Raw genomic sequence first — 27462 nt, 5'->3', positions numbered from 1 at the left:
TTCTGTTTGTTTTTTTTAAAAGGGGAGTGTTCGTCTGTTTTTTTGTTGTTTTTTCTCACATCTTCATTCTGTCTTTCCGTCTGTGCCCTGAATGTTTTTTTTTCCGTCTCTTCCGCTCTCTCTTTCTGGCTCTGCACTCTCTTGTTGTTAAATGTTGTTGTTTCTTTATTGGTTTGGGTTTTCAATAAGCCTTTGCTGGATAGAATATATTGCGCAGTGTCCTAGCATCAGAATGCAGTTTAGTGTTGTGTGTGGCCAGCTGTCTTATTGCACTGGGAAAGTTGTTAGATTGTTACATGGCGTTGTTATAGTCTGAGTGTAGCCTAGCTTGTTTGATGATGCTGTGTAGCAATCCAGACAGATTGCAGTCTAACATCTTTGATTATTGTATCGTTTTGTAGTATGTACACACATGCATATCTATATATATACGACATTGTGCAGTGGTACATTTATTCACTATAGTCTGGATAATTGTGCTGTGATAAAACTCATTGATTGTAATTTAGATAATTATGTTGTGCCTGTTTTGTTTATTGACTGTAATCTTGTGTGCAAAGTTAGACTTATTATGTATAATTTTTATGTCTTTTTTTATTTCTTCTTTGGTTTGTGTACTGGGCATTTGTCGTAGGCTGAAGGTAGAAAAGACACATTGGATTTTGTGTTTAGATGGGAGAGGTTATCACACACATATAAAAGACACTAAATTAAACCTGTAGGGCATAATGACATGCATAATGTACACAGACTACCCATATACCAGAAGCATTCCATTGTCTTGTTGCACAGCTGGGCACAAGCCATACCTTGGATCTGAACACTGGCATAGATTCTTTCTGTCCGTCTCCTCCTGTCTCTCCCCCCTTCCCCTTCCATCTCTAACACCTGTACCTGTCATCCTTCACCGTTTCTCCTTTTGTTAAAACCTGCTATTGGATTTGTTCAGCTGTGTTTTGCTTCCATCATAATGGAGGTATCTGTTAGGTGCAATCATTTTGTTTTCATTTGTCAAGCCAATGTAAGTCGGTTCTGTATTTTTCAAAGGACAAACTGTTGTTGTTTTTGTGTGCGGTTTTTTTTTTTATTGGGGGACAGGGGGGGGGTGTTGTTGCTTATTTGAAAGTGTTTGTTTTCATTTATCACAATGGTGTTCATAAAAGAATTGGAGAGGGGGGGGGGTGATTTTCTGGAATGATGCACAGTATTTCCAAGTTCTGCCCTCGTAAACACATTTTGTCAATGCATTGTTTTGCACATATGTTGTCATGGAGCAAGGTGCTGCAATCAACAAAGCATATGTTTATTAGTATTATTGCTGTCACTATTTCTTTATCATTATTATTATTAATGTGATCAACATCATTATCATATTATTGTTGTTGTTGTTGTTATTATTTATTATTATTATTTAATATTATCATTATTGTCTTCATTATTATTACAGAATGTAAGAAATAGATGTTGTGGTAAGCTTCTGTCTGTGATATTGTGTTTGAGGTTTTTGCCTGTTGTCAAGTCATGTGACCGGTTTGTGTGTTGGTTGGTTTCAGACACGAAATCTTTATACCAACGTAGGTACAAGTGAGGGTGTGTAGTTGTGCAATACGCATGCAGGTGTTTGACTGTGGGCTGTGTACCCAGCTTGTTGCCACCCATCACAGTCGTGCTTGGCATTGCCTCCTTTATTTATTTTGGGTTGGTGCTGGTTCAGTTAATGTTGAGCTAAAGAATTGTGTATGTATGTACGGATATATAGTGACTGACTCATCGCAACATCTCTCAGACTGTTATAGAATAGAAGTCTGGAATCCGAAGTCTTTTGATGTGTCCTTGTTCACCAACATTCTGGGCCGTGACATGCTGGTATTTACACAGTTTTCTTTTGCCTGAGAAAGGTCTTGTAATCTGAAGATGGATTATGTAATGTGGACATGGATTGTGATATGTACACATCTGGACAACACATATTCCATGTTGACCAAGCAGTTTTCCTCTTCAGGGTCAAGACTGAATCTTGGAAAATTGGTGAACTTGGTTTCACATGTTGAAAGTAACCGACAAATGTATGGTAACACACTCTTTGATGCCAGTGTGAACTGGAGTTGTTTCTTGGAGTTCTTCATGCTCTCAGCAGAGGTCACAGGTTAGTTGAATCTTGGATCTCCTTCGGAACAAGTTGATTGGATCTGCTGTTCCAGACCTGGTCGCATCTTATTGGTGACAGTTTTCCACACGATAGTTTTCAACAGTTCTCCAACAGTTTTCCACACGATAGTTTTCAACAGTTCTCTCCAACAGTTTTCCACACGATAGTTTTCAACAGTTCTCCCCAACAGTTTTCCACACGATAGTTTTCAACAGTTCTCCAACAGTTTTCCACACGATAGTTTTCAACAGTTCTCTCCAACAGTTTTCCACACGATAGTTTTCAACAGTTCTCCCCAACAGTTTTCCACACGATAGTTTTCAACAGTTCTCTCCAACAGTTTTCCACACGATAGTTTTCAACAGTTCTCCAACAGTTTTCCACACAATAGTTTTCAACAGTTCTTCCCAACAGTTTTCCACACGATAGTTTTCAACAGTTCTCTCCAACAGTTTTCCACACGATAGTTTTCAACAGTTCTCCAACAGTTTTCCACACAATAGTTTCCAACAGTTTTCCCCACGATAGTTTTCAACAGTTCTCTCCAACAGTTTTCCACATGATAGTTTTCAACAGTTCTCCCCAACAGTTTTCTACACAATAGTTTTCAACAGTTCTCCAACAGTTTTCCACAGCCTTTCCCTTTCTCTTCACTCCTCCATACTCACAGCTCTCCCCTCCACCCCCCCCCCCCCCCCCCGCCCCCCCCAAACTGCTGTCATCTGTAGACTGGTCATTGTCAGTTGTTGCCATGGCGTTGTTATTTAGAATTTTTGTACCTGCTGTTCACAGATCGGTCCTTGCTTGCCCACACAGCCGTGCCAGAGTTTTAGCTTGCTCCAGAAATTGGGATGTTGTGTCATTGGAATCCTGCAAGTCACAAGAATGGGGGAAGCTTTCTACAAGGTCACATCAGCAGATGATGATGTTCTGTGGAAGGGCGATGGATTATTGGTCCCTAAGAGCATCAGAGTTCAGTATTGAGTAGAATCTACTTTGCTGTGAAAAGACCGAGGACTAATCCAGTATATGTTAACATGGAATATCGGCAGACAACAGACAGGAGGAAATGCATGTTACTGATTTAGAAAGGATGGTATTCTTTTGTCAAAGATTTCATTATAAAGTTGACCTAAAGATCCAGTGACATCAGGTCGAATACAGCAGGGTAGAATGTCTGAGGACTGTGAGCGTATGAGACTAACAGCCTTTGTTTTCAGCGTTATGCTTGTGTCACCCCTTTGAAGCTGTTGTAATCCTTGTCCTCCCCTCCCTGCCTTGACCTGTCCCCTGTATCATTGTCCTTTGCTTCCAGTCATGATGCGGACATGTCTGAAGCTGAACATCTGAGGTATCTGTCATGCTCACAGAGAAAGTCACCTGCAGCATGGCGTTCTAACAATTCCACACATGCATCATTCATTGAGTGTTTGCGTCACTGCTTCTCATTAACCGTACTGGACCTGGGGAATGGTCGCTTTCCTGTCCACCAATCGTCATTCCTGTTGTGTATGCTTATGTGCGTGTGTGTGTGTGTGCATGTGTGTTGCTGTGACTGCAATGGGGTGGGCTGTGCCTCAAACATCCTGTGGTTTGGTTCTGTCTTGAGTGCTGTTGTGTGTATAAGATAAGATAAGATAAGAAGATAAGATAAGACTAACTTTATTATCTCCAACTGGAGAATTTTGGTCAGGTGCATTATCACAACATAGACAAGTAAACAACATGGCGACCATAACTGTAAAAGTCAACAACAGCTTTTACGAATATTACGAAGATACAAATGTAAAAAATATCACATACACCGTTTCATACATACATCCACACACTGCAGGTAATAACTAGTATTCTTAATGTAAAAACAGAAAGAATTAAGAAACATTATTTGAATATAATTATAAACATAGCCTACTATACTGCAAATTGATTATAATAGATAAGATAAGAATAAAGATAAATTGAGGAAAACCGCAACCAGATAATCAGCACACACCCGCACCCACCCACCCCACACACACGGATTACTATATATGCCAGACCTTCAAATCTTCGATTTTTGAAAGTGTTCTTTTTGAGTTGAATGGAGTGGGGGGGGAGGTGAATATGTCACTGTATGAAGAAACGACACAGTATGTTAAATGACCAGTGTGGATGTCCTTATATACTGTATGGATTTCTTTTTCATGCCCCCTACACCCCCGCCTCCCCTGCCGCCACACCCTCCAGCCCCCCCCCCCCCCCCCCCCCCCCCCCCCAGTGTGGTATAGGGTGTGTGTAGCTTTCACACAGTATGGCACTTTGATAGTCACGAAATGAGTGCACGACCACGCGTCACCTAATCAGTGGAGCTCCGATTTGCTGCACCAGTGTGACACACACTAGGCTTCAGACTTCTGCAGTGATTCTGTTGTGTTAATGAGACAAAATTGATCAGTTCAAAAGTAAAACACACACTAGGCTTCAGACTTCTGCAGTGAATCTGTTGTGTTAATGAGACAAAATTGATCAGTACAAAAGTAAAACACACACTAGGCTTCAGACTTCTGCAGTGATTCTGTTGTGTTAATGAGACAAAATTGATCAGTACAAAAGTAAAACACACACTAGGCTTCAGACTTCTGCAGTGAATCTGTTGTCTTAATGAGACAAAATTGATCAGTACAAAAGTAAAACACACACTAGGCTTTAGACTTTATCTGCAGTGAATCTGATGTGTTAGTGTCAAAATAGTGATGATTAAAAAACTAAAAACTCACTAGGCTTCAGATTTTATATGAAATGAATCTGTTGTTTCTAGTTTGTGCAAAAAGAAAGTTATCATTACAAAACTAAAAGTCACCAGGCTTTAAGCTGTGTATGAAATAAATCTGTTGTTTCTAGTTTGTGCAAAAAGAAAGTTATCATTACAAAACTAAAAGTCACCAGGCTTTAAGCTGTGTATGAAATGAATCTGTTGTTTCTAGTTTGTGCAAAAAGAAAGTTATCATTACAAAACTAAAAGTCACCAGGCTTTAGGCTGTGTATGAAATAAATCTGTTGTTTCTAGTTTGTGCAAAAAGAAAGTTATCATTACAAAACTAAAAGTCACCAGGCTTTAAGCTGTGTATGAAATAAATCTGTTGTTTCTAGTTTGTGCAAAAAGAAAGTTATCATTACAAAACTAAAAGTCACCAGGCTTTAAGCTGTGTATGAAATAAATCTGTTGTTTCTAGTTTGTGCAAAAAGAAAGTTATCATTACAAAACTAAAAGTCACCAGGCTTTAAGCTGTGTATGAAATAAATCTGTTGTTTCTAGTTTGTGCAAAAAGAAAGTTATCATTACAAAACTAAAAGTCACCAGGCTTTAAGCTGTGTATGAAATAAATCTGTTGTTTCTAGTTTGTGCAAAAAGAAAGTTATCATTACAAAACTAAAAGTCACCAGGCTTTAAGCTGTGTATGAAATAAATCTGTTGTTTCTAGTTTGTGCAAAAAGAAAGTTATCATTACAAAACTAAAAGTCACCAGGCTTTAAGCTGTGTATGAAATAAATCTGTTGTTTCTAGTTTGTGCAAAAAGAAAGTTATCATTACAAAACTAAAAGTCATCAGGCTTTAAGCTGTGTATGAAATAAATCTGTTGTTTCTAGTTTGTGCAAAAAGAAAGTTATCATTACAAAACTAAAAGTCATCAGGCTTTAAGCTGTGTATGAAATAAATCTGTTGTTTCTAGTTTGTGCAAAAAGAAAGTGATCATTACAAAACTAAAAGTCACCAGGCTTTAAGCTGTGTATGAAATGAATCTGTTGTTTCTAGTTTGTGCAAAAAGAAAGTGATCATTACAAAACTAAAAGTCACCAGGCTTTAAGCTGTGTATGAAATGAATCTGTTGTTTCTAGTTTGTGCAAAAAGAAAGTTATCATTACAAAACTAAAAGTCACCAGGCTTTAGGCTGTGTATGAAATAAATCTGTTGTTTCTAGTTTGTGCAAAAAGAAAGTTATCATTACAAAACTAAAAGTCACCAGGCTTTAAGCTGTGTATGAAATAAATCTGTTGTTTCTAGTTTGTGCAAAAAGAAAGTTATCATTACAAAACTAAAAGTCACCAGGCTTTAAGCTGTGTATGAAATGAATCTGTTGTTTCTAGTTTGTGCAAAAAGAAAGTTATCATTACAAAACTAAAAGTCACCAGGCTTTAAGCTGTGTATGAAATAAATCTGTTGTTTCTAGTTTGTGCAAAAAGAAAGTTATCATTACAAAACTAAAAGTCACCAGGCTTTAAGCTGTGTATGAAATAAATCTGTTGTTTCTAGTTTGTGCAAAAAGAAAGTTATCATTACAAAACTAAAAGTCACCAGGCTTTAAGCTGTGTATGAAATAAATCTGTTGTTTCTAGTTTGTGCAAAAAGAAAGTTATCATTACAAAACTAAAAGTCACCAGGCTTTAAGCTGTGTATGAAATAAATCTGTTGTTTCTAGTTTGTGCAAAAAGAAAGTTATCATTACAAAACTAAAAGTCACCAGGCTTTAAGCTGTGTATGAAATAAATCTGTTGTTTCTAGTTTGTGCAAAAAGAAAGTTATCATTACAAAACTAAAAGTCACCAGGCTTTAAGCTGTGTATGAAATAAATCTGTTGTTTCTAGTTTGTGCAAAAAGAAAGTTATCATTACAAAACTAAAAGTCACCAGGCTTTAAGCTGTGTATGAAATAAATCTGTTGTTTCTAGTTTGTGCAAAAAGAAAGTTATCATTACAAAACTAAAAGTCACCAGGCTTTAAGCTGTGTATGAAATAAATCTGTTGTTTCTAGTTTGTGCAAAAAGAAAGTTATCATTACAAAACTAAAAGTCACCAGGCTTTAAGCTGTGTATGAAATAAATCTGTTGTTTCTAGTTTGTGCAAAAAGAAAGTTATCATTACAAAACTAAAAGTCACCAGGCTTTAAGCTGTGTATGAAATAAATCTGTTGTTTCTAGTTTGTGCAAAAAGAAAGTTATCATTACAAAACTAAAAGTCACCAGGCTTTAAGCTGTGTATGAAATAAATCTGTTGTTTCTAGTTTGTGCAAAAAGAAAGTTATCATTACAAAACTAAAAGTCACCAGGCTTTAGGCTGTGTATGAAATAAATCTGTTGTTTCTAGTTTGTGCAAAAAGAAAGTTATCATTACAAAACTAAAAGTCACCAGGCTTTAAGCTGTGTATGAAATAAATCTGTTGTTTCTAGTTTGTGCAAAAAGAAAGTTATCATTACAAAACTAAAAGTCACCAGGCTTTAAGCTGTGTATGAAATAAATCTGTTGTTTCTAGTTTGTGCAAAAAGAAAGTTATCATTACAAAACTAAAAGTCACCAGGCTTTAAGCTGTGTATGAAATAAATCTGTTGTTTCTAGTTTGTGCAAAAAGAAAGTTATCATTACAAAACTAAAAGTCACCAGGCTTTAAGCTGTGTATGAAATAAATCTGTTGTTTCTAGTTTGTGCAAAAAGAAAGTTATCATTACAAAACTAAAAGTCACCAGGCTTTAGCTGTGTATGAAATAAATCTGTTGTTTCTAGTTTGTGCAAAAAGAAAGTTATCATTACAAAACTAAAAGTCACCAGGCTTTAAGCTGTGTATGAAATAAATCTGTTGTTTCTAGTTTGTGCAAAAAGAAAGTTATCATTACAAAACTAAAAGTCACCAGGCTTTAAGCTGTGTATGAAATAAATCTGTTGTTTCTAGTTTGTGCAAAAAGAAAGTTATCATTACAAAACTAAAAGTCACCAGGCTTTAGGCTGTGTATGAAATAAATCTGTTGTTTCTAGTTTGTGCAAAAAGAAAGTTATCATTACAAAACTAAAAGTCACCAGGCTTTAAGCTGTGTATGAAATAAATCTGTTGTTTCTAGTTTGTGCAAAAAGAAAGTTATCATTACAAAACTAAAAGTCACCAGGCTTTAAGCTGTGTATGAAATAAATCTGTTGTTTCTAGTTTGTGCAAAAAGAAAGTTATCATTACAAAACTAAAAGTCACCAGGCTTTAAGCTGTGTATGAAATAAATCTGTTGTTTCTAGTTTGTGCAAAAAGAAAGTTATCATTACAAAACTAAAAGTCACCAGGCTTTAAGCTGTGTATGAAATAAATCTGTTGTTTCTAGTTTGTGCAAAAAGAAAGTTATCATTAGAAAACTAAAAGTCACCAGGCTTTAAGCTGTGTATGAAATAAATCTGTTGTTTCTAGTTTGTGCAAAAAAAAAGAAAAGAAGAAGTGATCAGTCAAAAGTAAAACTCACGCTAGCCTTTAGACTTAAAGTCTGAGGTGAATCTGTTTTGACTTTTTGTGCACTTAAAGTGATCGCTACAAAACAAAAGCTAAGGTTAAGCTGGCCGTTTTGATTAGACTCACTTTTTAGGAAACCAGAGAGGTTCATGAATGAGTCTTTGATCATTGTGGGAGATTTGTTTAGTGTCCTGTCTTCTCCAGATGTTGACTGTGATTTGACTCTAGGTTGTGGAATAGTTTGATGGGTGGGGTGTGGGGGGTGTGAGGGTCCCACATTCATCTGTTTAACGGTTAATGATAAGGGTCCCACATTCATCTGTTGAACGGTTAATGATAAGGGTCCCACAGCCTTTCATGGCCATTACAGCTGTGGATTCTTCTCTTCTGCGTTCATGGGCTGCAACTCCCACGTTCACTTCTGTGTATACAAGTGGGCTTTTACGTGTATGATCGTTTTTACCCCGCCATGAAGGCAGCCATACTCCACTTTTGGGCGTGTGCATGCTGGGTACGTTCTTGTTTCCATAACCCACCTAACGCTGACATGGATTACAGGATCTTTAACATGCATATTTGATCTTCTGCTTGCATACGCACACAAAAGGTGGTTCAGGCACTATCAGGTCTGCACATAATATTATGTTGACTTGGGAGATCGGAAAATATCTCCACACTTCACCTACCAGGTGCCGTTACCAAGATTTGAACCTGGGATCCGCAGATTGAAAGTCCAACGCTTTAACCACTTGGCTATTGCACCCGTCTAACGCCTGATCAATTCAGCTCCAGTGTTTCTGTACCCCCTTCCAAACCAGTGTTGAAGGTTGTGCTAGAAGCCAGATGATAGAACTGAAATAATATATGGAGCATTTTTGTTGTTGTTTAACCAGTGACATAATGTCAAGTCAGAAAGAAACTATTCAGAACCCCAGTGGGTGAGCACAAGACCCTGTTGTCAGTGAAGTTGTTCTCTGATTGGAAAATGTTGGTGTGAAGTGTTCAGCTGATCGATGATGATTGCTCCTTGTTCTGGATTATTGAGTATAGGTGTTTCATTTTTATACGTTTGTGAAAGACCTATTTTCCAGGATTGTGTTTTTGTGTTCATTTTTTATTTTTTCGTTTTGTTTTGTTTTTAATGATCCCTAAATAGTTGGTGACTCCGAATAAAGTTTTTGTGTGTACAATACCTTGTCTTTCAGTAACTTCCGGAATACAATCAGGTAGTAGAAAAGAACCCAGCTTTACGCTTTTTTGTGTAATCATGTATATCGTACATGTATGTGTGTATTATGGTTCTCCCAGCTTGAAAAATGTGTGTGTGGGTGAAGGATGAGCCATGTATCTCTTTCCTTGTTGTTGTTTTCTTAGATGTGTATTTCATTGCAGCATTCTTGTCGAAATTCTCTGTCTGTCTTTCTCTGACTGGGTCTGTCTTTTGGTCTGTCTGTCTGTCTGTCTTTTGGTCTGTCTGTCTGTCTGTCTATCTGTCTTTTGGTCTGTCTGTCTGTCTGTCTGTCTGTCTGTCTGTCTGTCTGTGTGTCTCTTTCTCCCCTAGCCAACCTTTTTGCTAACAGAATGTTGTGTCCATGATGTTGGTCCATTCCCGGTTTTATTTTGGGTATTTTGTATTTGTTGTATTTGTATTTCTTTTTATCACAACAGATTTCTCTGTGTGAAATTCGGGCTGCTCTCCCCAGGGAGAGCGCATTGCTACACTACAGGGCCACCCATTTTTTTGTATTTTTTCCTGCATGCAGTTTGATTTGTTTTTCCTATCGAAGTGGATTTTTCTACAGAATTTTGCCAGGAACAACCCTTTTGTTGCCGTGGGTTCTTTTAAGTGCGCTAAGTGCATGCTGCACATGGGACCTAGGTTTATCGTCTCATCCGAATGACTAGCGTCCAGACCACCAATCAAGGTCTAGTGGAGGGGGAGAAAATATCAGCGGCTGAGCCGTGATTCGAACCAGCGCGCTCAGATTCTCTCGCTTCCTAGGCGGACGCGTTACCTCTAGGCCATCACTCCACTTGTGTGTCTCAAACGTATGAATGTATGTACCCCCTTTGCAAACAGGCCGCTAGCCTTGCAGTAAAATATTTCAGAGTTCTGATTTCTCTATCCCTCTCTCTCTCTCTGCCTCTGTCAAATTTATCTTTCTCCCCCTCTTTCTTTGCTTCTGCTTGCTCTGTATCCGTCTGTCTGTCTATCTCTCCCAGACTGATGTCTTATGAAGATTAATTAATCAGGATTGAGTCTCTCACTCACTTTCCCAGTCTGGTTTTTCTTTCATGCAGGCAAGTACCCTGCTAATTCGTTTCCGCTGTCTGCAGTCTGTGTATCTTCTCCGCTTTCCGTTTCTCATATTTATGGTAGCAAAACATGGGAGGTACTTAAACCACCGTTTTTCTTTTAACATCAGTGGGCTGCATTAGTGTTATCACGTTTACCAGTAATTCTTTTTACTGCGGAAATTGGGGTAGCAAACATGTGTAATATGTTTTCCAGAAATAAAAAGTTGAATTGAATGGTTACTCAGTCACCTTTCTCTCTCCCTCTCTCTCTCTCTCTCTGTCTCTCTCTCTCTCTCTCTCTCTCTCTCTCTCTCTCTCTCTCTCTCTCTCTCTCTCTCTCTCTCTCTCTCTCTCTCTCTCTCTGTGTATGAAAAAGTAGGAAGACAATAGCAATAGTTTTATTTCACAGTAGACTGGCAGAATCTATCCCTGTGTGTACATATCAGACATTTAAAAAGCCCTTGTTCTGATTTTTAAAAGCCTACTATGGGTTGAGTGTATGAGGGAAAAAAGAGAGAGAGAGAAAAAAAACACACTGGAAATAGGGTGACTAAACATTTTGGGTGAGGAGTGAAAACATTAGAGTGCAGAGAGAGAGAGAGAGAGAGAGAGAGAAAGACCATGCACATGCTCATGCTCTGTGTGTGTGTGTGTGTGTGTGTGTGTGTGTGTGTGTGTGTAGGTGGGGCACATGCAATTTTAATATTATACATAACGTAGGAGAAGACCAAACTGGGTCATGGAAATATGCCTTCTTTTTTTTTCTTTTTTCTTTTTTTGTTGACAGAACTGGGTCATGGACGTGCATTTTTAGTATTGTTTTAGTCAGTGAGGACAGAGCTGGGTCATGGATGTGCATTTTTAGTATTGTTTTAGTCTGTGAGAAGGGAACTGGGTCATGGATGTGCATTTTTAGTATTGTTTTAGTCAGTGAGGACAGAACTGGGTCATGGATGTGCATTTTTAGTATTGTTTTAGTCAGTGAGGACAGAACTGGGTCATGGATGTGTATTTTTAGTATTGTTTTAGTCAGTGAGGACAGAACTGGGTCATGGATGTGTATTTTTAGTATTGTTTTAGTCATTGAGGACAGAACTGGGTCATGGATGTGTATTTTTAGTATTGTTTTAGTCATTGAGGACAGAACTGGGTCATGGATGTGTATTTTTAGTATTGTTTTAGTCAGTGAGGACAACTGGGTCATGGACGTGCATTTTTAGTATTGTTTTAGTCTGTGAGGACAGAGCTGGGTCATGTTTTTTTGAAGAAAAAAAAGGGGAGTGGTTCTTCATTAGCCTGCATGCTTACATTTATTTCTCTCTCTCTCTCTCTCTCTCTCCCTCTCTCTCTCTCTCTCTCTTTCTCTCTCTCTCTCACTCTTTTGTCTTTTCCTCTTTTCTTCTTCTTTCTTTCTTTCTTTCTTTCTTGCTCCTGGTTTGCCTTCTCCTTGCTTTTCTGTCCTCTTGCATGCTCTTTCCGTCCTGAAAGGTGTGCTGGCTTGTTGTATTTCAAGGTGTGTTCCATGCGTCCCCTTCGTCAGGGGCCATGGGCTTTACTGAATAACGATATTAAAAAAAAAAAATGTCCATGTGCCTGTTTCTCTGTAGGTGTCTGCCTGTTGTGCTGTCCATTCTGTCCTCTCTCTCTCTCTCTCTGTCTCGCTCTCTCTCTTTCCCTCTTCATAAGGACCTTGGCCACACCCCTATTTCGGAAGACTTACATTTCTCCCTCTCTCCCCTGGATGTTACCCATAAATGGATCATTTTTTTAGAAGAACATTCAAATGTAATTCAAATTACGCATGTAAATGTTGTAATGTGGTAAAAGATGAAAACCAGTTTATAAACAATTGTGTCCTTTGCAATAACCTGCGGCAAAAACATCTGAACTCTGAAGGTCAATCGTATGTTCACTTGCTGAAGAATGGTTCTGTTTAAAGTATTCGTAAACTCTGCATTTATATATTTAATGCCCTGAAGATACGACAGGAATTCTGTGACAACAATGATGAAAGAATTAATTTACTATGCACAAGAAGCACTTTTGTTCTACAGGTTTAAGTTAGTATGTATTTTACATTTTGTTGTGGCTGAGTGATCACCATATTGTGTACTTTGGACCTCTTTCTAGGAGCCAGAGGCCTGGAGATTAAAGTTTTTGTTCTTGTTCTCTTTCCCTCTTCCCCCCTGCTCTTCCGTTCCATGTGCTTGTTGGTGACTTTCTTCCTTAGTTTGTACCTGCCGGATGTCTTGTCTGCTGTGAGTGGAAACAGGGACAAGTGTTAGTGGGTTCTTTTTAAACCTCTGTCTGTCTGTCTGTCTGTCTGCCTGTCTGTGTCTGTCTGTCTGACTCCTGTGATAGAACCAGTGACCAGGTTTAGTGGATTCTTCTTGGTCCTGTTTCTGTCTGTCTGTCTGTCTGTCTCTGTCTGTCTGTCTGTCTAACGTGTGTCATGGAATCAGAGACAAGGGTTAATGGATTCTACTTAATTCTCTGTCTGTCTGTCTGTCTGTGTCTGTCTGTCTGTGTCTGTCTAACGTATGTAATGGAATCAGAGACAAGGGTTAATGGATTCTACTTACCGGTAATTCTCTGTCTGTGTCTGTCTGTCTGTCTGTCTAAATTAAATGGTAGAATCAGAGACAAGGGTTAGTTGATTCTAATTAATTTTCTCTGTTGGTCAGCATGGATAAATGGTGGATGATGGAATCAGTTATGCACAGACGAGGAAAACATTGTTTGTTTTTACCAGGATGACAACTAAGTGCACTGACTTTTCATTGAACATGGTATATTTTCAAAGAATGTACTGTATGCCAGATTTGTTGTTGCATAGATGTAGCTACTAGCTTGATAAATGTGATTAAGGCAGACACACACATTTTCCATTATATACTAGGGAAGAAAAGTAGGCAGCTTTGATTAACCCAGACATTTTTTTTAATATAATCCAAGGAACAAATAGGAAGAGGCAACAATGTGCATTTTCCTGAAGAAAATAAATGTGTTCTACTGTTTCATAGAAAATGGTATTCTGCATCAGAACTTGGATACAGCAAACATGATGAAAGTGCATGGTTGTTTGTACGCGTATCTGTTTCAATGGTTGGAATAATCGCAGTTGGTTTGTAGCTTGAAGGTGTAGATTAGAATTGTTTTATTTGTGTTGGACTGATGTTATTTCTCTTCATTGTTTGCAGCTTTAAGCCTGAAAGAAAACTTTATGAATTTGTTCCCATTCATGATAGAAGATAGGGGAGTTTGCAACCATAAAGATACTACATATTAACGCCTCATGTGTCATGTAAGGCACTTTGAGCCTGTTGTTTTGTGAGTTTACAGCCAAAAAGTACCACATATCATCACCATACGTTTCAGGTGAGGTGCTTAGAGCCCATTATACGGGAAGTTTGCAGCTAAGTAGTGCATAGGATCACATTACAAGCAGTATGCAGAGCAGCAGAGGTGTGGGTGACCCATGGTGACCCATGGTGCCATGTGTGCCGCTGTGTGACGCTGTGTGCCGCTGTGTGACGCTGTGTGCGGCTGTGTGCAGGGTGATGGTGAAGATGAAGAACCTGCTGAACGGCAACACGTGGCTGTGGGAACGAGGCACCTTCATGACCCGGCGCTACGTCATTCAGGTCAGACACCCGTCATCACCTAGTTTTGCCCTGTAGTTCAAACTGTGGAGTTTGGCCATCACAAAGGATCGCTTGCAGCCCTGAAAAAATAGTAACTGTGGCACCACAGGTCCAGGACTGGGAGTGACCCCTGTCAGGGATAAGGTTTCTGTTTCATATAAAAATGGAACACATTCCCAGGCTCTCACCTTCCGCTACCAGTTCTGATCAATGACAATAACGAAATCATTTACATCTTCCTTTCTTGCACAACAAATATAATCACGAACACATTCTTACCACTGGCCTAATGCTCTCTCATTCAGTTCAATTCCTAACCTACTTCAAAAAGTCAACACCACTCTAGATCTAGACATAACAATAAAAGACAAGCTCAGACGAAGAACTAAAACTTCCATTTTGAATCCTAAGGAGGGAGCCAGCTAAACAAAATAACACAAGGAGGGTTGCTGTTACTCAACAGTCTGGCACTTCAAATTGTAGACACATTCATCCTACTTTCATCCTACAGCATTGTGTCTACAAATGCCATGTTCACATCTTTGCTGCCTGACTCGTCCTCAGAAAGAAAAGATCTGAGCACATCACTCCTCTTTTGCAACATCTCCACTGGCTCCCTGTCTAACACCAAATAAAGTACAAGATCAGCACTCTATGTTTTAGATGCATTCACAAAACTGCCCCTTCCTATCTCTGCGGCTGCCTTCACCCCCTTCCTTGCATGCAGCGACGGCTGACAGCACTTCTGTTCTGACTGTCTGTGTGTGTGAAGACCTCTGTACTGTGGTCTGTAGCCGTGTTGCATGAAGCGTTTAAAAGTCAACCCTGTATCTCTCTGCATGTAATGTTGTTGGGTTTGTTTGGGGTTTTTTTCACCAGAATAAAACCGGCAAAATAATGACTTAACAGAAAATGATGAATTTGTGTGGGGATGTTGTTGTTTTTCCCCACAGGAGCAGAAATGATACAATAATGACATAACTGTAATAATGAATATGGTGTGTGTGTGTGTGTGTGTTACGGACAGTGCTGGAGATATACCAGAAGTTGAAGCAACACAATAATGACATAACAGTAAACTACGAATGTATGTGCATGTATTTGAAGTGACACAGTAACAACATAACAGTAAACAATGAACGTGTGTTTGTGTGTGCTTGCATGTGCATCGTTGTGTTGGATGGTTGCAGGAGATCTGCCAGAAGTTGATGCAACACAATAACAACATAACAGTAAACAGTGAATGTGTGTGTGTGTTTGTGAACGTGCACATGCATGCGTGCGTGATGGACAATTTGCAGGAGATATACCAGAAGTTAATGCAACACAATAACAACACAACAGTAAACAATGAACGTGTGTGTGTGTGTGTGCATGTGTGTGTGTGTATGTGCATGTGTGTGTGTGTGTGTGTGTGTTTGTGAACGTGCGCATTCATGCGTGCGTGATGGACGATTTGCAGGAGATATACCAGAAACTGAAGCAACACAATAACAAACATAACAGTAAACAATGAACATGTGTGTGTGTCTGCGTGTGTGTGTGTGTGTGTGTACATAACAGTAAACTATGATTGTGTGTGCGTGTAATTGAAGTCACACAATAACATCATAACAGTAAACAATGAACGTGGTGTGTGTGTGCATGGTGGCTCGACCTACAGGACATGTACCAGAAGTTGATGCAACACAGTAACAACATGACAGTAAGCTGTGAACGTGTGCGTGTGTGTGTGTGTGTGTGTGTGCATGGTGTTGGACAACCCACAGGACATGTACCAGAAGTTGATGCAACACAATAACATAACAGTAAGATATGAACGTGTGTGTGTGTGTGCGCATGTGTGTGTGCATGCGTGGTCGATGTTTATGTTGCATGTGTATGTGTGCATGGTGGTTGGACGACCTGCAGAAGATAAAACAGAAGTTGAAGTGACACATTAACAACATAACAGTAAACAATAAATGTGCATGCGTGCATGTTGTGGTACAGCCTACAGGAGATATACCAGAAGTTAATGCAACACAATAACAACACAACAGTAAACTATAAACATGTGCATGGCGTTGGACGACCCACAGGAGATGTACCAGAAGTACCTGGATGGGGAGGACGTGTTCAGCTGCCCCAGGGAGGAGGACCCCTTCTGGGAGCCCACAGAGGATGTGCTGATCGGCACGGCCAGTGTCTTCCTGCAGTCCCTGTCCTACGCCCTGGACTTTGACGACAAGCTGGCCATCACCGACTACAAGGGGCTGGAGGAGGGGCAGCTCTTCGTCAACATCACGCCCTGCAACCAGGCCGGAAAGTCCCTGGACGAGGACAGCTTTGTGGATGAGCCCGCGGAGCTGCTGCGTAAACCTTACCACTTCAAGGTGGGTGGGTGACTTAGTGCATAAACCTTACCACTTCAAGGTGGGTGGGTGGGTGACTTAGTGCATAAACCTTACCACTTCAAGGTGGGTGGCTGGCTGGTTGGCTGACTTACTGACTGACTGATGTAATGCATAAACCCTGTCACTTCAAGGTGACTGATCGACTGACTGACTTAGTGCCTGTGACTTTTTCAGTGCACCATATGTACACCGCTCACAGGACCTGGGTTTATCATCATCTTTCATCTGAATGATGAGATGCTCAGTTTGATTTTCCAGTCAGTGTTGGGAGAAAGGGTGAAACCCGGAATGGATCCCAGAACCTCACGGACACTGCACTGGCAGATAAGGGTCTTGACTATTCTGCCATCCAGTTCTAATAATAATAATAATAATGGACATTTGTTGAGCACTTTCCTCCCTTAACTCACTCAGTACGGCCAGTCCTCTCTTCTCCTCTACACAGACCCCTCAGATGTCCAGTGGCTTTCTGAATGACCCAACCTTTAGCTTCCGTCGTCAGAATTGTGGTATTCTTTGTCAACATTTACCTCTTCAGTATAAGGGCCTTCCGTTTGCAATATTTTGATGATGGTAATTGGGGTGAAACGCTGTTAACGTCGATTCTTTCGCCGTTCATATGGAGAGAGTTAAAGAGAGCTCAAAATGCTTTACAATAACATCAGACACACACACGCAATAACTCACAAAAGAAAGAAGAAGAAAAATAATGATTTAGCGCACAATAATATAAAACAGATTCAGAGACTACGCATATCACATAATTACACATACACACATAAGTTCTGCTTATTTTGAAGTCATAATGTGTATGCATGTCATTAAACACAAACCCAAAACGGTTCAGCAACAAAAGAACAACAAACAAACAAACAAACAGAAAGGGAAAGTGGATATGTGAACACAAGTTTGGTTTACACAAACAACAAACTTCACAGTCCCAGCCAAACAACTCTTCTGTTTCTTTTGCTTTTCCCAAACACAAGTATCAGTTAGCACCGGCAATCACAAGCCAGTGAACGCACGAAGTTGCCACCACTGAAAACAACACTCACTTGAATTGGAACACACCAAAAAACGTGAGACAGTGAACGTACCGTGTCACTGCCTCTGATCACAACACTCATTTAAATCCAACACACACATCAAGAAACATGAGCCAGTGAACACACCATATCGCCACCACCACTGCAGGGTCAGACTCATTATTATTTCCCTTGAACTGTCTGTTTGACACTAGGTGGCGGTGCGGCAGGCAGATATCCACAAGGCACGCTTTTCCAAGGGTGTGATGGTGAAGTATAAGGTGCGTGTCTGTCTGTCTTTAATTCAACGCTTTTTCACTTTTAAGTGATATCAGATATGTGACGGGTGAGTGTGTATGTGCATGTGTATGAGTTTGTACATGCATGTGTGTGTGTGTGTGTATAAAGAAAACAGGGAACGTACAAAAGAAAGAATTGATCAGAACGGTGCAGTCAGTATCTTGTAAATACCAAATTATAATACCAGTTGACAAATTGAGAAGAAAATCAGTGCAATAATACCTGTAGCTTGAGTCACACTGCAGTAACACTTAACAATTATGTAGCAGGGAACCAGCAATTCAGTGTGTGTGTGTGTGTATGTGTGTAGACATTCATGTGCATCTATATATATGTGTATGTGCATGTATGTATGTGTGTGCTCATGTACGTTTGTGTGTGTGTGTGTGAAATTGAGAGAGGTAAAGAGACTGGTGTAGACAACTCAATACGAGTCAATGTTTACACTGTAAATAGCCATACTGGTGTAGACAACTCAATACGTGTCAATGTTTACACTGTAAATAGCCAGACTGGTGTAGACAACTCAATACGTGTCAATGTTGACACTGTAAATAGCCAGACTGGTGTAAACAACTCAATACGTGTCAATGTTTACACTGTAAATAGCCAGACTGGTGTAAACAACTCAATACGTGTCAATGTTTACACTGTAAATAGCCAGACTGGTGTAGACAACTCAATATGTGTCAGTGTTTACACTGTAAATAGCCAGACTGGTGTAGACAACTCAATACGTGTCAATGTTTACACTGTAAATAGCCAGACTGGTGTAGACAACTCAATACGTGTCAGTGTTTACACTGTAAATAGCCAGACTGGTGTAGACAACTCAATACGTGTCAGTGTTTACACTGTAAATAGCCAGACTGGTGTAGACAACTCAATACGTGTCAATGTTTACACTGTAAATAGCCAGACTGGTGTAGACAACTCAATACGTGTCAATGTTGACACTGTAAATAGCCAGACTGGTGTAAACAACTCAATACGTGTCAATGTTTACACTGTAAATAGCCAGACTGGTGTAAACAACTCAATACGTGTCAATGTTTACACTGTAAATAGCCAGACTGGTGTGGACAACTCAATACGTGTCAATGTTTACACTGTAAATAGCCAGACTGGTGTAAACACCTCAATACGTGTCAATGTTTACACTGTAAATAGCCAGACTGGTGTAGACAACTCAATATGTGTCAATGTTTACACTGTAAATAGCCAGACTGGTGTAGACAACTCAATACGTGTCAATGTTGACACTGTAAATAGCCAGACTGGTGTAGACAACTCAATACGAATCAATGTTTACACTGTAAATAGCCCGACTGGTGTAGACAACTCAATACATGTCAGTGTTTACACTGTAAATAGCCAGACTGGTGTAGACAACTCAATATGTGTCAATGTTGACACTGTAAATAGCCATACTGGTGTAGGCATCTCAATACGTGTCAATGTTGACACTAAATAGCCAGACTATGAAGAGAAGCAGAGCAATGAGAGAACGAAAGACATTGGTAGAAACACAGAAACAGGGCTGAACCACACAGCACACATCACTTTCACTCACACACACACACACACACACACACACACGAAAAACCGAACTAACAAAACAAACAAAAAAACAAGCCCCGAATCAATCAGAAGGCCTGATAACCACCTGTGTGGTCCTCCTGGGAAAAAAACAAAAAGGTGCCCATTGTGGAGGACAAGGAGTACACGGAGACCAAGATGGTCGCGGGGACGCTGTCGCCCGTCTTCAACCACTCACGCATCATCGGCATCGACAAGATCAAGCAGGTGCACCTGGACTACTTCGACCAGGGCTGCATCACCTTCTGCGTGTACGGCAAGCAGGAGGACATGGATGGCGACCCCAAGCTGGCCAAGCTCACCACCAAGGTACTTACTGACTGTCAGATAAGTCCACCAGCGCTGTAGCCAAGTGGTTAGAGCCTTGGACTTTGAATCTGAGGGTCCCAGGTTCCAATCTCAGTAATGGCACCTGGTGGGGTAAAGGGTGGAGATTTTTTCCGATCTCCCAGGTCAATATTATGTGCAGACCTGCTAGTGCCTGAATCTCTTTCGTGTGTGTATGCAAGCAGAAGATCAAATATGCACGGTAAAGATCCTGTAATCCATGTCTGTTCTGTGGGTTATGGAAACAAGAACATACCCAGCATTACACCCCCGAAAGCAGAGTATGGGTGCCTACATGGTGGGGTAAAAATGGTCATATATGTAAAAGCCTAGTCATATACATATGAGCAAACGTGGGAGTTGCAACCCACGAAGGAAAAAGAAGCAGCCAGCACACAGGTAGATGAAAGGTACATTGGAACAGACCCAGACACTTCCTCAAAAAGGAAGCACCGGGCTTGTCCTTATGCCGCTCATTTGGCATGTACACACAGCAGGCAATAACAGAAGAAATGTGCAAACACAAATTAGCTTTTATTCACGACTGGCACATTCTTTTATTCCTGAATAAGCTACACAGAATATACAGACAATACAGAACACACACATGGTTGTCTTAGTTTCAGTTTCTCAAGGGGTTGTCACTACGTCTAAAGTCAGTGTGTGTTTTAGTTTTGTAACGATCACTTTTTTTTCTATTTTTTTGCACTAACTAGAAACAACAGATTCATTTCATATAAAGTCTAAAGCCTTTTGAGTTTGAGTTTTGTAATGATCCCTTTTTTTTTCTTTTTTTTTTTTTTGCACTAACTTCAGTTCCAGTTTCAGTTTCTCAAGGAGGCGTCACTGCATTTGGACAGATCCATATGTGCTACACCACATCTGCCAGGTAGATGCCTGAGAGCAGCATGACCCAACGTGCATATATCAACTTGTGTACCTATGTGCTAGCTGCTTCTTTTTCCTGGGTTCCAGCACGGAACATAATCCGGCGGTTGACACTTTAAAGCGCGTTGGGTTACGCTGCTGGTCAGGCATCTGCTTGGCAGATGTGGTGTAGCATATATGGATTTGTCCAAACGCAGTGACGCCTCCTTGAGCTACTGAAACTGAAACGTACCTATCAGAATGGATGATTTCTTTTACAGAATTTTGCCAGAGGACAACACTTTAATTGCCATGGGTTCTTTTTCAGTGCGCCAAGTGCGTGTGCTGCACACAGGACCTTGGTTTATCGTCTCATCTGAAAGACTAAATGCTCAGTTTGATTTTCCAGTCAAACTTGGGAAAAGGGCAAGAGCGGGATTCAAACCCACACCCTCAAGGACACTGTGTTGGCAGTTAAACGTCTTATCCATTCTGCCACCTTCAGGATTCAAACCCACACCCTCAAGGACACTGTGTTGGCAGTTAAACGTCTTATCCATTCTGCCACCTTCAGGATTCAAACCCACACCCTCACAGACACTGTGTTGGCAGTTAAACGTCTTATCCATTCTGCCACCTTCAGGATTCAAACCCACACCCTCAAGGACACTGTGTTGGCAGTTAAACGTCTTATCCATTCTGCCACCTTCAGGATTCAAACCCACACCCTCAAGGACACTGTGTTGGCAGTTAAGCGTCTTATCCATTCTGCCACCTTCAGGATTCAAACCCACACCCTCACAGACACTGTGTTGGCAGTTAAACGTCTTATCCATTCTGCCACCTTCAGGATTCAAACCCACACCCTCAAGGACACTGTGTTGGCAGTTAAACGTCATCCATTCTGCCACCTTCAGGATTCAAACCCACACCCTCAAGGACACTGTGTTGGCAGTTAAGCGTCATCCATTCTGCCACCTTCAGGATTCAAACCCACACCCTCAAGGACACTGTGTTGGCAGTTAAGCGTCATCCATTCTGCCACCTTGCACCCTTAACTCATCTGGATGAATAGTTTTCTCCCTTGCTTTCCCCTGCAGACATCTCATTTGTTAAGGTTAGGAAAAAAAAATCACAAAAAATACAAAACACATAGTAACTGAATGAAACTCCCTGTACTCGACCCACTGACCCCTCTTCTGATGTCATGTGTACACCTGCCCCCCTCCCTCTCTTCACAGCCCCCAGAAGATGAGTCACTGTCAGTACCATTTTGCTGGTTGCTTTCTTCACTGCAGATACTTTATTCAAGATACATTGTGTAGAATACAATAAGAGTAACTTTATTATCTCATGACGCAAAACTGCTTCAGGTGCAGTAATACAAAAAAGACAACTTAAATACACACACACACACACACACACACACACAACTTTACCAATGTGCACGCACTCGCACACAGAACAATGCCACCCTGGTTTGTGAACCACACCCACACCCACACCCCCCCTCACCCCTCCTTCCATCTGTCCCACCAGGAGCTGCGTCAGATGGAGCAGATCGGCACAGCAGCGGAGAACGGCCGCCGGAACACCATCTTTGCCCAGGAACCCCTGCTCCCCGACCAATCACAGCTCAAGACAGAGATCGTTCTCATCCAGCGCAAATACGAGCGACTCTTGCAGAAGGAGCGACGTATGATCGTGAGTGCACGCAGCGGCAGGCTGTTAGGAATCTCCGTTCTTCAGCCTGGTTCTTTCTTTTATTTTACTTAGCGTCTTTTCCACTTTGAGTGTTATTAGACATGTGTGTGTGTGATCGTGAGTGCACGCAGCGGCAGGCTGTTAGGAATCTCCGTTCTTCAGCCTGGTTCTTTCTTTTATTTTACTTAGCGTCTTTTTCACTTTGAGTGTTATTAGACATGTGTGTGTGTGATCGTGAGTGCACGCAGCGGCAGGCTGTTAGGAATCTCCGTTCTTCAGCCTGGTTCTTTCTTTTATTTTACTTAGCGTCTTTTCCACTTTGAGTCTTATTAGACGTGTGTGTGTGATCGTGAGTGCACGCAGCGGCAGGCTGTTAGGAATCTCCGTTCTTCAGCCTGGTTCTTTCTTTTATTTTACTTAGCGTCTTTTCCACTTTGAGTGTTATTAGACATGTGTGTGTGTGATCGTGAGTGCACGCAGCGGCAGGCTGTTAGGAATCTCCGTTCTTCAACCTGGTTCTTTCTTTTATTTTACTTAGCGTCTTTTTCACTTTGAGTCTTATTAGACCTGTGTGTGTGTGATCGTGAGTGCACGCAGCGGCAGGCTGTTAGGAATCTCCGTTCTTCAGCCTGGTTCTTTCTTTTATTTTACTTAGCGTCTTTTCCACTTTGAGTCTTATTAGACGTGTCTTGTGTGTGTGTGTGTGTGTGTGTTTGTGATTGTTCATACCTGCCATGTGTAGTGTTGTCTTGTATATATGTGTGTTGCTTTTTCATGTGCAAAGGTATGTTATATGTTATCATGCACTATTGTATATGTGTTGTTTCATGTCATGCGCTAACTTTAGAGCCCATTACATGGGGAGTTTGCGCCTTATAAGTACTGTCTATTATTATTATTATTATTATTATTATTATTGTTGTTATTGTTGTTGTTGTCGTTTTAATCACACACAAAAGATATGATAAACTAGAACAATAGATTCAACAGTTTGTAAGTATCTGTGAAACAGCAATTAACAACACAAACGAAAATAAAGATAGATTCTTCTCCTGGAGAATTTTTGCCATGGTGACAGCTGTGATTCTGCAGTGTATACTTTTATTTCAAGGTTGATGGGGTTTTTTTTTGTTTGTTTGGTTTTTCTCTGTTTTGGGGGGTGGGGTGGGTGGTTGGGGGTGAGGGGGGCTGGGATATTTTCATCCTTGTTGAATTATAGCCTGGTGCTCAAGGTTTCATTGATATGGTACTTTTCGTTGTGTTGGTTTCCACTAATTGGGATTTGTCTTTTTTTTCTTCTTCTTTTTGTGTTGTTGTTGTTTTGTTTGGGTTTTTTCTCTTCTTTTTTGGTTTTGGTTTTGAAAAATGGTGGTTTTGGTTTATACCACTAGCTGACAAGGTTATCATTTTTAAGAATTAACATCTGTGGTGAGTTGTGAACAGTCTCATTTACTTACTGTTTGCTAACTAGGAAAGATACTGGATGTTAGATCTAGATATTTCTGCGCCCATTTTAAGACACCTTTTTCTTGAGGATCTGTTAGGAAAGATTTTATTGTCATTTCATTTTATGTTGTTGTTTTTTTTCATACAGTATGGTTGGTTAGTGATGGAATTACATATGTGTTTTTGATAATAATGACATCTGATAATAATGATGATCATAATAATAATAATAGTAAGACTGATGATGATCATGGTAATGGTAATAATAATGATAATAATGTATCTGAGATGCATATTTTTTTCCTTATTTTTGTCAATGCATATTTAGATAGTACAGAATCTTATTTTTAATTTTATAGCACCATTGAAGGTATGGAAGTCTTTTTGGTTTTTATTTCAACCAGTTTAGAACAAGACTCTTTCTAAATGATAACAGTAGTGACAGAGTAAAACGATAATTTGATGATAACAAGACTCTTTCTAAATGATAACAGTAGTGACAGAGTAAAACCATAATTTGATGATAATGTGGGAGACTGTACATCATTAGTTAACAATAGTAACAATGAAAATGATATCAGTCGCACATTAAGATACGTCTGAGCTGACAACTAGATGCCAACTTTTCCCACCCAGGATTTTTTTTTCTCGTTGTGAACAGCAACTGTGCGACGAGTGGTCCAAGAGTAATGTCTGAGACTGTGCATCATTAGTGTAGCAGTAGTGATAATAATGAGAATTATATGAGCTGCACCTGAAGATACATCAGAACTGACAGATGCCGACTTTTGACCTGTTTCCCATGAACAGCAACTGTGCGACGATTGGTCCAAGAAGGCGCCGGAAGAGCAGCAGTTCGCTCCCTTTTTCCGCGCCGTGTCTGCGGTGGCCAACAGCACGGGCACTCGCCTCAAAACTCGGGTGCAGCTTCTGAACCAGGTAAGGTGGGGGTGGTGAGGGTGGTGTGTTGTTGGTGGTTTTGTTTGGGTTTTTTTCTCCTGTCCTGAGCTGTTTGGAGGGCTTTACAGGGCTGTGTGTGAGAGGTGTGGAGTGGTGTGTGTGTGTTTTTCCCCTTTGCCGTTCCTCTTTGCTGTCTTTACCTCACGTCATGTGGCAGCTGTGAGTTATGGTGGGGAGGTGGGGGGGGGGGGGGGGGCAGGGGGTGTTGTTTGTTGGTTTGTTGGGGGTTTTTTTTGTTTTTTTTTTCTTTTTACAGGAGATTGTTTTAAAGACATGATGACATGATATATTTAGTCTGAAGGTCGTTGGGTTGTTGTTGTTATTTTTAAGATATATATGTTTGGAAATATATTTAGAATATATATATATATATAGTCTGTGTGTGTGTGTGTGTGTGCATGAAGTACAAAGGAAAATGGTGATTGTATGTGCCCACACACACTATATATATATGTATATATGATGATATAAGTATCCATATCATATATATATATATATATATATATATATATATGTGTGTGTGTGTGTGTGTGTGAAGTGCAAAGGAAAAATGGTGATTGTATGTGCATAATTTTTATGTGCACATATGGGAGGGTGTGTGTGTTTGCATGCGTTACATTATCAGGTGATGAGTTTCTATATATTTGATCAACTATTCAGATGTCTGTATTTTGGCACCTTTGTTTCATTTTCTTCTTGTCAGTCATTTTATTTGTAACAGTTGTAATGCATACTGTTAGAAGTATGTATACTGAAGTACCTATACTGCATTTTCTTTTTTTTCGCTGTCGATGATGAAGTATATAGAGCCACTTAAAGCGTCGATAGTTAGTGCCTATGTTCCGTGTATGTATGTGTCGGTTATTTCACTGTGATAAGTTGGAAAGCACTTTGCAGGACAAAGCCTTGCCTCAGGTTTACTTGACTCCCCCTCGAAGGGTATGGATAGATGTGGCATGTGTGTCTAGCGACCAGACATACATTAAAAAAAAAAAAAACTTTTGTAGACATCATAATTTGTGTGACAGTAATCATGTGGTGTATGTAGAGACAGCTGACCTACATGTGTTGAAATGATTGTGTTGAGAAATATAAAGTACATGGGTTTGTGTGGTAGAAGAGTGAATTTGTTGTGGGGGTCCAGTAACTGACAGCGTTTCCTTCTTTTGTGGTTGTTTTCAACTAACATGTGAGGTGCATGCCCCTACACACAGTCCGAAAGATGCCCAGGGAAAGTGCAAGTAAATTTCCACGCACACAATGAAGAGAGATGCTGATATATATCATTTTACAGGATAGAGTGCTAATGCATGGAAGGCAAGACAATGGTTGTGCATGTGTTTTACGTTGGTGTGTTGTTTCTGTTTATATGCCTGTAGTTGAATAAAGGCATATTGGTCTTATGTTTGTGCATGTGTGCATACACTTGTACATCTTCACGTACTTCTGCATGCTATTGAACTTTTACATAGGTTTGCACTGGCACACTTATTTGTGAATCAACATTTTGCAAATATAATATGATTTTTTGGTTTGACATTTTTGGGTTGTTTTTTTTGTTGTTGTTGTTGTTTTTTGCATTAAAATCTTTTGTGTAACATCTTTCTACAACCTTACTTTGTGTAGACATATGAAAGACACTTGTGACTGCACTGAACAACAGTTTAAATGTTTCAGATCTAAGTCACTCACATGAATAGCTTCCCTTCTTGCCTGTTTTGTCTGGGCATGACATCTAGAAGTGGTCAATGACCAGAATATTTCCCCATATGATAGGCATTGTATCTTATGACATGTAGAAGTGGTCAATGACCAGAATATTTCCCCATATGATAGGCATTGTATCTTATGACATATATGACATATAGAACTGGTCAGTGACCAGAATATTTCCCCACATGATAGGCATTGTATCTTATGACATGTAGAACTGGTCAATGACCAGAATATTTCCCCATATGATAGGCATTGTATCTTATGACATGTAGAAGTGGTCAATGACCAGAATATTTCCCCATATGATCGGCATTGTATCTTATGACATGTAGAAGTGGTCAATGACCAGAATATTTCCCCACATGATAGGCATTGTATCTTATGACATGTAGAAGTGGTCAATGACCAGAATATTTCCCCACATGATCGGCATTGTATCTTATGACATGTAGAACTGGTCAATGACCAGAATATTTCCCCACATGATAGGCATTGTATCTTATGACATGTAGAAGTGGTCAGTGACCAGAATATTTCCCCACATGATAGGCATTGTATCTTATGACATGTAGAAGTGGTCAATGACCAGAATATTTCCCCACATGATAGGCATTGTATCTTATGACATGTAGAAGTGGTCAATGACCAGAATATTTCCCCACATGATAGGCATTGTATCTTATGATATGTAGAAGTGGTCAATGACCAGAATATTTCCCCACATGATAGGCATTGTATCTTATGACATGTAGAAGTGGTCAATGACCAGAATATTTCCCCACATGATAGGCAT

At 40.0% G+C, this 27462-nt stretch overlaps 1 protein-coding gene across 5 annotated transcripts in view; it reads left to right on the top strand.

Annotated features, from left to right (window-relative positions):
- LOC143300231 (kinesin-like protein KIF28) overlaps positions 1-27462 on the top strand; it is a 111676-nt gene that overhangs the window by 58197 nt on the left and 26017 nt on the right. For 3 of the 5 annotated variants that reach the window (XM_076613814.1, XM_076613812.1, XM_076613810.1), the window contains exons 20-27: positions 1554-1574; positions 9593-9613; positions 14242-14329; positions 16411-16704; positions 17966-18031; positions 19749-19958; positions 22383-22547; positions 24804-24932. In XM_076613814.1, the coding sequence (XP_076469929.1) occupies positions 1554-1574; positions 9593-9613; positions 14242-14329; positions 16411-16704; positions 17966-18031; positions 19749-19958; positions 22383-22547; positions 24804-24932 (994 nt within the window). The remainder of the gene's footprint in view (positions 1-1553; positions 1575-9592; positions 9614-14241; positions 14330-16410; positions 16705-17965; positions 18032-19748; positions 19959-22382; positions 22548-24803; positions 24933-27462) is intronic. The other 2 variants (XM_076613811.1, XM_076613813.1) reach the window with 2 other exon arrangements.

The sequence above is a fragment of the Babylonia areolata genome, chromosome 26 (assembly GCF_041734735.1).
Source record: "Babylonia areolata isolate BAREFJ2019XMU chromosome 26, ASM4173473v1, whole genome shotgun sequence".
Taxonomy (NCBI): Eukaryota; Metazoa; Mollusca; class Gastropoda; order Neogastropoda; family Buccinidae; genus Babylonia; species Babylonia areolata.
The sequence above is the reverse complement of the archived record's forward strand: the minus strand, read 5'-3'. Positions and strand labels throughout refer to the sequence as shown.